Source organism: Simochromis diagramma, unplaced genomic scaffold, assembly GCF_900408965.1.
Source record: "Simochromis diagramma unplaced genomic scaffold, fSimDia1.1 OVJJ01000685.1, whole genome shotgun sequence".
Lineage (NCBI taxonomy): Eukaryota > Metazoa > Chordata > Actinopteri > Cichliformes > Cichlidae > Simochromis > Simochromis diagramma.
In genome coordinates this window covers 13689109-13702678 of record NW_024387477.1, presented here as the reverse complement: position 1 = coordinate 13702678, position 13570 = coordinate 13689109, and the positions used below count along the sequence as shown (strand labels likewise).

At 40.9% G+C, this 13570-nt stretch overlaps 1 protein-coding gene across 1 annotated transcript; it reads right to left on the bottom strand.

The window, feature by feature from the left end:
* Positions 1 to 680: 680 nt before the first annotated feature.
* On the bottom strand, positions 681 to 12909 carry LOC120723822 (sodium/potassium/calcium exchanger 3-like). The gene is made up of 17 exons (XM_040015566.1): positions 12268 to 12909; positions 11949 to 12047; positions 10335 to 10411; positions 10149 to 10223; positions 9651 to 9735; positions 7968 to 8071; positions 7818 to 7892; positions 6220 to 6245; positions 6071 to 6124; positions 5839 to 5975; positions 5474 to 5562; positions 4081 to 4348; positions 2974 to 3140; positions 2772 to 2886; positions 2582 to 2694; positions 1668 to 1733; positions 681 to 1482 (listed from the first exon to the last, which is right to left on the bottom strand). The coding sequence occupies exons 1-17, from the start codon at positions 12374 to 12376 to the stop codon at positions 1372 to 1374; spliced, it is 1770 nt and encodes a 589-aa protein (XP_039871500.1). The 5' UTR covers positions 12377 to 12909; the 3' UTR covers positions 681 to 1371.
* Between the last annotated feature and the right edge of the window lie 661 nt (positions 12910 to 13570).

The window sequence follows — 13570 nt, the reverse complement described above, 5'->3', positions numbered from 1 at the left end:
AAACCTCCATAACACTGCTTCTTTACCTTTTTCTTTATTGAAATCATATTGCATATAATTAGCATTTTCCCTATCATTAAAATTAGCCGACGGCTGTGGAACTGTCCATGGTGCTGAACTGCAGCAGGTAAACACCCCTGACTGTTTTTAACCTAGCTTCGGTATCCATTCGAAAATGAGAGCACCACTGTGTTAAAGTAGCAACAGCGTTTACATACATCACTTCTGTCATCTGCTGACAGGACAAAGTTAAATTAGTTTCCATGTCCCAAAAACCAATTTCAGCCTCCACCTTTGACCATGGCTGTGGGTAGCCCATCTGGCCTGTTTGCCATCTTGGTGAATAAAAGTATTAGGAAAAATAAACAACCAAAAGTTTGCTGATGATGTTGCACCGATCAAGAGCTGAGTAAATTAATAGAAATTAATGATTTGTAAAAATTAAGGTGTGGAGAAATGCCAGAAAATGTCTGAGAACTACTGGTGTAACTGTAGGTTTTCCCGCTTCTTCGGGTCCATTCAAAACAAGTTTAAATTTAGTCCTCTTTGGTTTAACTCTTCTGAGATGTTTTAATCTTTTTTGTATTTCTATTTTACTTTAAGTGCAAATAAAACAAATGTCACAGTGCCGTTAAATATTAAAAGTGTGATTAAGAATTTCGAGCCTCAGAAGACAAACATCACAGAACAAAGATTTTTATTGCACTCGTAACTCAAAGACATACACTTCAGGACTCTCTCCAGACAGACATTTATAAACATCTTGCAGAATATATTCATTGTTGTTTCAGGAAAAATTAAAACAACCTTTGTGTTGAGAAGCTTTTAGCGGGGGGGGCAGGTGTGGGGCCTACATTGTATACAAAGCCAAGACAACAGTGGCTTAGTGCAAATATCTGGAGCGTGATTAGCCATGCTATGCTATTTTTACAGCTACAGATACAAAGGCGTGACGAAAACACAAAACTTTACATGAAATAAGTGGACAAACCGAGAAGCAACCATATACACTTACATGTGAAATCATCTGCTCGTTGAGGTTACTTGTGGCAGTAATAATAAGTAAACTAACACACTTTGGGGTTCTTATATAATATTTTAGGTTTCAGAATACAAATTCCATATTTTATAAATTTCTTGTGAGACAGTGCATTATCATCGGGTTGGAAGTGCTACAGTACAAAACTCTGTAAAAGACTCATTTATCAAAGGTAAACAATTTCGCTTGTAGGCAGCCGGTGTCATAGTAACGACTATCTATTGTGGAAAGCCACTTTGAAATGAAACCATAAATCATCTCTCCGTACGTTTTTCATTAATAATGGCAGCAGGGGAGGAGGGCCGTTTGTTTGCGTGTAACGGGAGTGTCGTCTAAAGCTGTTCGAAACCGACGGAGCAGAGCAGGAAGACGGCGTACAGCAGCAGGAGGCAGACTCCCAGCCTGCGGTCCAGCTTCCAGTGGTTCATATGGACACAGAGGACCTGAGGAGTTACGGACAGAAAGAGGCACACGGGGAAAAATTAAATAAGTGCTTTTTGTTTTGTTGTGTAATCACGAAATATGTTAGTGAAAATGGTCTCAGACAGTGATGGGTGGTCTGTCTGTTTTTGTACACAATCTCACTATTTGATCTGTGCTTTATAACATCAGGAGATGAGCTACTCACAGTAAGCGTGACCGAGGCCAGAAGCAGAATCACTGAGTACACCAGGCCTTTGCTGTTTATCGTCACCTGACAGGACACACAATGTGAAGTGTGTAACGCGCTGTTTTAAAACACTTGCAACATGTTCACAGTCAAATTTTGGTTTTGGCCAATGATTTTTAATTTTGGGGCTTTTTTTTTTTTTCATTTTTAAATGAAAGAAACTCACACTGTTTAAAAGGGATTTTGTATGATTTTTCTTTCTCCTCTGTCATTTATTTACCGTTCCAGTGGACAGCATTTCAAATAAAGAGATCAGCACCTGTACAGGTAATCCCTGTGAGCTAAACGCTCAGGCTTCAGACTGCAATTAAATAAAACAAAAACACAATGTATGATGCCACGAGAGATCCTTTACAATTGGTAGTTTCAGAGAACTCAAGCACAAGCACAAGCACAGGAACCCCGCCTACCTGCTGTTCAAACCTTTTGTTTGTGAGGAGCATCCAATCAGAACAAAGCTTAAAGAAAGGATGAAGAGAGCCCATGACCTCAGAAAAAAGTTTTTGGTCTCTTGCAACTCCTTGAATAAATATCTGGTTCTGGTGCATTGCCTTACACACACATTAGCTGTGTGTGTCTGCTACTGGTCCTCAACAAACAGTTTCTTCTTCATTACAAATCAGTTACAAATCAAAAGAAATGGTAGTTAACAATGAAATAGTAATTTAGTAGTTCTATAAATATTGTCCAATTACAAATGTAAGTTTTAAAGGTGCCTTGAATATCATGTAAAGTACTTACAAAAGTTTTCTTCAGGTGCCGAGCGACTTGTTTTGTCTCGTCAAACACATTTCATGGTAATATTGAAGCTATGCTAGCTTACATATCAAAAGTAAAACTGAAACTGAGGTACAGAGAACAGCTGGTGTTACCACTGATCCATAGCTGACTATAAGAGTCCTCAGCGCCCAGGGAAAGCCCAGACCCAGCAGCACATCAAAGATATTACTGCCAATGGAGTTGGACACAGCCATGTCGCCCATCCCTGCAGCATAACAACATCATATGTTCACATCTTCATTTTCCTTTCATTCATTAAATATTAAACACACAAATACACACCTTGTCGGGCGACAATGAGACTGGCCATGCAGTCAGGGACACTCGTGCCAGCAGCCAGGAAAGTGATGCCCATGATCACATCTGGGATTCCAAATGTATAGCTGATTATTGTCACCTTAAGAGAGGAAAAATGGTCATGCGCCTGTGTGTGTACGTGTGTGTTTAAACCAAATGTGTGTGTGTGTGTGAATGTGCATCATACCATCCAGACCATGAGGTAGGAGAAGAAGGCTATCCAGAGTGTGGAGGACAGGAAGGTGAGCAGGTACCAGCGCTCCCACCGCGGCAGGTTACAGTCAGGGATGGTGCAGTAAAGCAGGACGCTCACAGGCCAGGAGAGCAGCCACTTCAGACGCACACACCACCCATCTGAGAACATGATGAAAACACTCAGAAATGCACAAACAAGGTGAAACACACACATGCCCACCAGTTTGCCCAGAGGCGTCCTTACAGTTTAATCTGAACCCTTAAATTATTCACTGGCACAGCCTGGATGTGTCCGCGACTTCTCGTGTCATCTCCTTTTAACTAACTCCATCAGCTATCAAATACTGTAAAGGATTATCTCTACAGTGCCTTGATGAATAATTATATTATTATTTATCAAAGCAGGAAGTTCTGGCTGATTCCAATGACAGAAAAAGCCTTTTAGAAGATCGACACAGTCTCTCATCTCTGCATTTTCTGTGGAGAGGAAGATTTAATTGGCTGTGGATGGCAAAAGATGGCATCCTGTGGCCAGGTACATGATCGAGCTTCAGGATTAATCTTTTTCTGTGTTTCCTGAGTTTTAAATATGTAATGAATATTAACGTCATAGTGGGTAAAACTCTAGTTATTGCGAAAAGCAAAAGGTGTGTGTTTTTTAGTATTTCTTTGACGCAGTATGGCCTACATGTGCATTTCAGATACTTTGAGAGTAAGTTTTGTCTCTTGCTTTTCCAAAAGACATGTTTGATAAGACTGACTAGCTCAAGTGTCGTAGTTCAGTCTTACCATATAGACATGTTTTTTAGCAAAAAGTTGACTTCTGTGTCAGGACCACTTTGCCCTAAATTTTTAGATATATTGAACTTTTAAGAAGAATCTTGTTTTGCGGCTGGATGTGAATTGCCGTGAAGATGGTGTGTGGTGGTGGTGCATATATTTGACTGTGTATTGAACATATGCAATACCTGAGATTCAATCTAACGCTAGGCAGATAAACTCACATTTAAAATGATTTCCTTTATAGCATAATGATGTGAAACACATCCAAGTATTAAAACAAAATCCCAGTCGGCCTTTCTGTGAGGCCGGCTCTTACCTGGCAGGACAAACGGTTTGAAAGGAACATTCTCTTCATCTTGGTCCTCTTGCTCCTCCTCCTCTTCCTCTTGCTCCTTGGGCTGTCCTCCCCCACATGTCTCCCCTACTGTCTCTTTACCCCTTTCCAACTCTCCCTCTGGTGGCTGTCTCTCTCCCTCAGGTGCCGTCCCATTCTCTCTCCCCCAAGGCCCACTGGCTCCCGAACCTTCCTCCCCTGAAGCTGCCCCTTCCTCTGGGCCAACCCGAGCCCGAATCAGCCTTTGCCTCTGTGGGTGATTGGTGAGGGAAGTCAGGAGAAATTTAAGAAAAGAAAGAACTTTATTCAGGAGAAAACAGAAACACATGAGAAACACTGCAGCAGGGTTATGGAAATGAAGGTAGTTAAGATTATTTGAACTGGCAGGAAGAGTGATTATGCAGCTAGGCAAGTCTTCACATTCACCAGAGGGGATTTAGAAAGCTTTATTTTGGTGGGGGTGGGGGGTGGGGGTGGCATGGAGAGAGCAGGCATAGCATTGGCAGGTGTGCTTTAATTTGATGCTGGAAATGGCAAGCACAGAGAGAAAGCTGAGAGAGTGAGGAAGCAGATTTGGAGATTGGGGTCTTGTCTGCTTTTGTGTCTGGGCTAATATTATGCATTAGGCTGCACTCTGTGTTGGTGTGATTTCTTTGTGGGCTTATTAGATGGCATCTGTGTAACAATGGCAAACAGGATGTTGTTTGATATGCCAGTACACATCTCCCCGTTTGCCAGTTTGTCTGCTATAGATGCACCAATTTAGTGTCTTCTTATTCCAGTACCACAACTTTGGGTTCCTGCTGATGCTGTGTACTTCTCCCTAACTAGTTCTAGGTTTCAAGAAAAAGAAAAGAAAACCACTGAATTGAAGTGTTTATATTTAAATCTAAATTAAAATGGTAAATGGTCTGTATAGATGGTATAACACTAGTCCCTAAGGACCCCAAAGCGCTTTACACATCCAGTCATCCACCCATTCACACACACTGGTGATGGCAAGCTACATTGTAGCCACAGCCACCCTGGGGTGCACTGACAGAGGCGAGGCTGCCGGACACTGGCGCCACCAGGCCCTCTGACCACCATCAGTAGGCAACGGGTGAAGTGTCTTGCCCAAGGACACAACGACCGAGACTGTCCAAGCCGGGGCTTGAACCGGGAACCTTCCGATTACAAGGCGAACTCCCAACTCTTGAGCCACGATCGCCCACCAAAATACCCACCAAGCCGGCCGAAAAAGCCAGGGCAGCTTGATGTTATGCAATGAGGTTGAGCATGTGCAGTGTACCTCGCTGATGACCATGCGTCCTGCCATTCGCAGGCAGGTGAAGGGGGGGGGGAAATGCGGGGTGATGAGAAGGCGGAGGCTTGCCTCTGACAGAGTGAGTTGATGGGGGTGCGAATTCAGTAGCTCATCCACCATCACGACCCCTGAATCCTGACCGGCCACCACACATGAGTCTTGGAGACAGAAGGAAGAAAAGCAGAAAAATGTTTAGTGGGAGATAAAAGAAGAGGGGAGGACAAAAAGGACACAGTGTTACATAGAGAATAACTTTTGTTCGTCAAAATGGTCTAGTTCTATTTCAGCCTGTTGGAAATCCCCAGGGGAACACAAGAACCTTATACTGACAGCTTAAACTGTGTCACTAGGTCTGCTGGATGCTGCTCAGAGGCTTGGCAAACTTTTTCCTGTTTTGGATGTACAAGCACATGTACAAACACGATCCTTTTCACCTGGTTTCAGCGGCACCATGTCATTGTCGCCGTCTCCGGCGTTTCCGACAGCAGTCGTCCGTCGCAGACCGCTCAGACACGGCTGACCTGCCCTGCTGCAGTGTCTCTCCACCAAGCAGCACAGAGATCTGTTAAACCTTCACAAAGCACAACCCATGAAGATGCTGCCTGTGGTACGTATAAAACATGTTGTGGCTTTAGGTTGGAAATATGAGCAGAAGCAAAGACTCACTTCATGATGATTATATAGAGTCCATACATAGAGATCAGGATGATGGTCTCCCACCTGAAACATGCACACAAATACCACCACAGATTCACAAATACCCACACAATCATCCAACGCACACCGGCTGCAAAAAACGTTTACCACAGTCTTACCACAGGACTTTTTCATCATAGATCACCTGCAAAAAAAAAAAGAAGGAAACTTTAATGCCAACTTCAATTAGTTTTTTAGAAATATATTTAAACCATAACTCACTGCGAGAAGTTGCAGTATAGGCATGCAAAAGATTGTTTTATAAAGAATGAGAAATAATAAAAACTGGCCAAAAAAACCCCAATATTAATGTCCAGTAATAATACAGGAGGTGTGTAGTTTTTCCTATACTGTTAGCCCTATACTTTATATAGTAGTTAAATCAGACAACTAAAAAAAAAAATGATTTGGCGCCCTTCACTGTGGACACATGAAAATCTGATCTACAGATTTTGAAAGGCGGAGCAGGAGTAGAGGCGGGTTGCAAAAGGGCTTGCAGATGTGCAGCAAATGTAGGGCTGCTAAAGTACCGATAAAAACACACGTTATATGGAGAATTACCAGTGTACCAGAGTATGAGCCGTGACTTTGTACCCTACTTGATTTATCAATTAAAATATATACTTTAGATGCACCAGTTTAACATTAAAGTCATCTTTCATTTGCTTTTATTCTTGCACTAAAAGGTGCTTCCTTTCAATTGTAGGAATAATGTTACATATAATGGTGAGTATTTCAAAATCCAAATCCAAATCCAGTTTATTTATATAGCACGTTTAAAAACAAAACGTTTGCCCAAAGTGCTGTACAGAAACACAGGGTAAAACACAAGGTACAACCACTGACACTCACATAAAACATAATAAAACACATAAAAACCATATCAACTCAAGCCAGTCTGAACGCTATCCAAAAAAGGTGTGTTTTCAAAAGCATTTTAAAAACAGGAAACGAAGATGCCTGTCTAATATTTAAAGGCAGCGTATTCCAAAGTTTTGGGGCCATAACTGAAAAGGCTCGTTCTCCTCTACGTTTAAGCCTTGATTTTGGGACAACCAACAGCAGCTGGTCAGCTGATCTGAGGGTCCGTGAAGGAATATAAGGCTGAAGTAACTCGGAAAGGTATGGGGGAGCAAGACCATTAAGGCATTTATAAACCAGTGTTAGGACTTTGAAATTAATTCTGTGATGAACAGGAAGCCAATGAAGAGAAGACAGGATAGGTGTTACATGTTCATAGCTGTGGGTACCAGTTAAGAGGCGGGCAGCAGCATTTTGAATGAGCTGAAGACGAGCAAGAGATCGTTGGCTGACTCCAAAAAACAGTGCATTACAGTAGTCAAGCCGTGTTGAAATAAAGGCATGTATTACCTTCTCCATGTCACGTCTTGACAAAACGGGCTTCAGCTTAGCTATTTGCCTCAGCTGGAAAAAGCTTTTTCGCAACACCAAACTAATATGTTTGTCCAATTTAAAATCTGAGTCCATAATGACTCCCAGATTTGTCACACGCTGCTTGATATAAGACCCTAGAAAACCAAAATTTACGAGCGGGCTGCATGAAATATTATTAGGTCTAAATACAATCACCTCCGTTTTACTCTCATTGAAACTCAAAAAGTTCAAAGCCATCCAAGCTTTGATATCTTCAAGGCAGTTCAAAAGGATTCCAGGACTTTTCATCAGTACTGAGTTTTGTACTGTAGAGATTTCTCACCAGAATAAGCACCACTATGGAGAGGATGTAGAAAACAGCATCACGGAACAGAGGCCACCAGCTCAGAGCAATGGGCTGCAGAGAGAAAGGAAACATGAAACACTGTGAAGACTCCGTCAGGCAGCAAGGGGTGCTCTGTAGTGTGCGTACCTGTCCTGCAAAGATGCCACAGATGCCGATGATAACCAGGATGTTAAAGACAGCTGATCCCACAATAGTTCCCACGCCCACGTCACCCTTTGTGATAAACACGGCTAAGTCCAGAAGAAGAAAGATCAAACTGAAATCATGCACACGTGTTTTATCTGCAACAGTGTACAAATTAAGAGTTTCTCAACAGAAGATAAACACAGTAATTCATCTGTCAGTTGACACCCAGAGGGGCTGGCCTGATGTCTTTCATGTTTTGTAATATTTACCGACTTATTGCCTAAAGTCAACTAAAGTCAAAGCAAGACTTTTTTCTTTCAAGATTAAAATATATTGTATCAGAGGCCGTTTTTGAGGACATTTCCAAAGGCAACATTGATTTAGAAGTAAGGCTTTCATTTTTATAAACTGTAGGTCAACATTTGTTTCAGAAAAAGCAGAAAAAAGTAGTTAGTAGTTAGTCTCAATAAAGGATCAGAGTCACAATACAATAATATCACAATATACTGCTAACAATAACAATGGCTCGTGCTACAGTGATGCTGCAATACCTGATACAAGACAGTTATATCTGATATGTTTTATCTGTGCAAAAGAAGAAGAAAATAATGCTAAAAGGCAAAAGGTAGAAGTGATGTATTTAATTATTGTACTGTAGTGTCACAGTGTATGGGCAACATTATTATATAAGCAGTTATACTTACTGACCTGCTGTATATGCTTGTTTGTGTTTAACGTAATTTTTTAACTGTAACAAAAGAATTTCCCACATCTGGGATAAATAACGTACATCTTATCTTATAATATATTCACCTTGGAAACGTTTATTCCTTTGAACTGGTTGAATTTTTGACACGTCTGAGCTTAATGCACCGACCTGGACTCAGATTAACGTACTTATCAATAAGCTTAGAGTGAAAGTCCCAGAAAAAGGCAACAAAGAAACAGAGCTGGGGATGACAAGCACAGCTTAAAAACACAGAGACTAACTGAGTGAACACACAGAGTATCTGACAGACGCTACAATGGAGACAGGACTGTTTACTCAAAGAGGGAGTGAATGAAATGAGACACAGGAGCACACAATCAAGACAATGATGCAGGGGAGTGAGTGAAACTCAAAACAAGACACAAGAGACAACTAACTAACAAAGCAAAAATAACAACAGCACCCAACTAAACACAGAGATATGAAAGCTCACACTAAAAAATAAAAACACAACACGGGGGGAGGCTGGAATAATGAGCTGAAAACAAAATACACGGACAAACACAACCCTCCACTAGGAAAACAGTTAAGTAAACATAGAACTATAGACTCTGGAATAGCAGGAAAAATCAGAACATAAACTCCAAAATATAAAATAAAGGTTTTATTTAATTTTATTTAATTTTTTTTAATCTTATTTAAAAAAAAGTGAAAGTTTATTTACTGAAACACTGCTTATGATAAAAAAAACCCTGCTCCACAGTGACATGATAAACCATCAAGCAAAAATAAACGTTGTCTTCTTGACATCTATGATTAATGATAAATGCCTAAAATTAATCACTGCTGGCTCCCTATGTGCACTTTTCTCTGTCCTGATTAGACATTGTCTCTCCGATTGCCTCTAATTGGAGCACTGACGGCAGAAATATTGATCTAACCAACTGGAGGGAATGACTGACTGGGATACTGACCAATCAAAGAAGTGAAGAGCTCAGGGGCGGAGCTCCCAGCTGCCATGAAGGTTGCCCCGGCAACATCCTGACTGAGCTGAAGGTTCTAGTGGATGGAGAGGGGAGATTAAACAGCCTTAAGGATGAGGATGGTCATATTTGGTATTCTTCTGTCACAGGATTGATCCTAATAAATACGGTGTGTTTATCCAGAGCCTGCCGTAGCCAAAGACCTCTACTGCTGTCCAAAAACTACTAGAAAAACATCAACTAAGGTTACATTTGTCCAATGAACATGACCACTAGTTTATAATTTAATACCACAAGGCTTAAACAGAGAGTTCTGATAGACTAACACACTATTGTTTCATGTCTTTAGAGATGAATTACAGCCAGTAAAGAAAATACACTCGCTTCTTACCCTTTAAAGGTTTTTTTTTTTTACTTAATACCTAGAGTAGAATGGGAAACTATCAAGTATTACTTTACTTTCAGCCATTATAGATTTGTGCATCGTACCTCTGACACTTTTTCCAGTGATGGCACAAAGTAAACATCACAGACAATGGCCAGTGCGTGAAACATGTAGATAGCCTGAGAAATACAGCAAACGCATTACTGAAGATTTGGTTTAAGATGAAAATAAGAGAAAATACAGCGTTTTATTATGTCAAACGCAGGCTTTCAGACAGATGTGATACTCACACAGAGAACATGAAGGAGGACTGCACCCTGTCTCCTTTGATCCACAGTAAAGACGTCTTCAGGAAACTCACTGATAGCTTGGGAAAAGATGGATAGAGTGTAATCTAATGACGTGTGGGATTAGGAAACAGTGTTGGACAACAAAAACCAGTTACCAAGTATTCTAATACATTACATTTTAAACACGACTCCCTAAAACCTGCACTTTGATCTCCTGATATCTGAAGATTATTTTCTGTCACGTCTCAAAATTAACTCACAGTGACTCTAACACACTTTCTTTAAAGGAGGATTTGTTCCCTTGGAGTTCAGAGAAGAGCCGCAGGTAGGTGGTTAAATGAAGGCTGTGATTAGAATTATAACTCAGCTCCACCCTGAACCTGCGGGCATTTATCCTTGCATGCGTCAGATCTAGAATTGGCGTATCTCAGTTTGTTGAATGTATCCTGTATCTTGTCTAGACACAGCTTGAGTTTAAAGTCACACAACCAGGAGTCCAATTGCATTACAGCTGTATTTTCCATGCTCCTCTTATGACTTCACACTATCCCTCACGCCATCCAAAAACAAGTGTTTTATTGACTTTCTTTGTCAGTTCTTCTAAAAGCAATTCCAATTATATTGAAGTTCAGAGGCATCTAATTTGGCTGAGCGTCACCATGCGTCACAGCCTTTCTCCTCCCAGCAGAAAGCGATTGCTTTGCTTGGCTGCACTGTCTTGCACATAAGCTCATAAATACCACAGCTCACTGCAACATTTAAAAATCTTTTTTTTCATGATACAGACGCAACAATAATCTGAAAAGCAGCCTCCCGAGTGACTTCCCCTCAAGGTTTTCTGATTTAACTGTACGTCAGATTTTTTAAACCGCTTTTAAAAGTGAAATAGATATCAATGTGCAGTTAGAGGCAAACACAAATCACACCTAAGAGGCAGAAATGGCGTGATGTTGGTTTAATTCAGATCATGATCAAACTGTATATTTTTAGCATCAGAAACCACATGATGCTCTTAAAAATAGAAATATGATAGTTTGAACAAAGCTTTTAAGTTGATCTGCACTATATTTCCGTGAGGCAGGAACTTCATTCTGACTGAATACAGCTCAGTGTGTTCTGTAAAAATCTCAAGCAGCCACACAGATCCAAGCATGCATAAGCAATGGTAGAGCGGCTGATGAGAGGTTACTAATCAGCGGGTCAATACCACAAGCGGGCACTTTGAACAGCTCCAGATGCACACTACATCAAACCACAAACTCAGTTTCCTAGCAACCATCAAAGACCTAACTGTTTTTAAAACATATATATGTGCTAAATTTAAAGAAATGAAAGGTGGACCAGAGGAGTAAAGGAATGCACAAGAGGAAATAGTTCTTGATTTAAGGAGATAAACGAAGATTGCACACTTTGACTGCCATAAACACACAAGGGCTCAGAAGGTCACGGTGACTGTACACTCAGTGCCATGGTTATCCAAACCTGAGCTCATTCTAGCTCAACACACTGATGCAATTAGACTTTTAAAGTTTTGTAAAGATAATGTTGGTGCATCATGCACGCCTATAAACAGAGTGTATGTGAAAGACACAAACACGTGGTAAAGCACCTCACCAGATCTAGAAGCACCCCCAGTCTGGTTGTCTTCTTTTTGCTGGATGAGCTCCCTCTTGAATAAGGAGCTGCTGTGATCCACAGTTGGTCTATGGTAGTCTAAAAAGAGTAATTCACATATGAATACAGTTAAGCTATTTGAGGATATAAATTCAACATAACCTTTTATGTAACTTTAATGTGTTTCTTTACTAGTATCCCGCTAAAATAATCTGTACAACGTGACATTTGCCTTAATACTGCAATTTGATTTGTTATAGCAAATAATGAAAGTATAGGAGTGGTTAAGACAACTTTAAATCAGAGTCTTTATACGCACCTGTAACATCACAGAAGTGAAAGATCCAGGCGGCTGCGAACAGACCGACTCCACAGACGCAGAAACGCCGGAGGAGGCGCGTCTGCCTCGGTCTTCTCGGAGCCTTCATCCCGCCTGCTGCCGCCGCTCGTCGGCTCTCCGCTCAGAACATGCCGCTGCCCCTCTTCCTCGGACTCCTGCTCTCAGACCGAATACAACTGGCCTGTTGATCTCTTATTCTGATTTATTGTCTATCTTTCTTTGCTCCATCCAATAAGCAAGCGGATGTTAAACAGGTTCGGCCTGTCCACAGCATCTCCGGGAGTCAGTCAGCACTAACCGTGCAGCATCCACACGCTTCACATACATCCAGCGGATACTTGCACACAATGAATCATCAGCCAGCGCCTATTTGATAATATCCCGTCTTTCTTCCTGACCTAAATCTGATCTGCTGTTTATGATTTTCCCGTCGGGGAGGAGGGTTTTTTTCCTGGACCTACAGACTAGAGCGCCTTCAGCTGGGTGGGGCGACGCGAGTGAAATACTGATAACACGAAGCAACGATTCAAGTGTCACGTGAAGCGCGCGGCACCGGGATTCTGTGGGGTGAATGAGAATATTTTCCAAAAGTATATATATTTTTTTCATCGATTAAAAAAGAAAATTCAAAAGGTTACAGGGAGTAAAGCCTCTGTGTGAAGTAAGGTCCAAAAATAAGATAAGATCAGAAAGATGTTGAATAAAGACATATGCGCAATGCAACTTAACATAGATGATAAGACAATGAAATGAGATAAAAACAAAAAAAGTGAAAGTAAAAAAGATGCAAACTGCAAAGAGAGCCATAACATCCATAGTTTATTCGTTTTTGGGAATCAGAATTCTGAGATTAAAGAATTCTGACTTTAATCTCAGAATTCTCAGAAAAACGTCAGAATGGAGAATTCTGAAATTAATGTAAGAATTCTTTTTTTTATCTGAATTCTGAGACTAAAGAATTCTGACTAATCTCAAAATTCTGAGATTAAAGTCAGAATTCAGATTTTTTCCCCTCTGAATTCTGACTTTAATTTGAGAAAAAAAGTCAGAATTCTGCCCTTTCTTTCGGAATTCTGGAAAAAAAAAAAAAAGACGTGCCCACTTTCCCCCCCCCAGTGGCCCTAATCCTCTTCTGTAGCTAAGACACTTGCTTTTGCAAATTTGATTTTTTGATCAGCACAGCCTCTACATGCTGTTGGTTTAGAATCTAGACGTTTCTGTATGTCATAACAGTGCAATAGACAATCAGCAAGCTCATGCAAGACCCTGAGGCTGAAGCAGC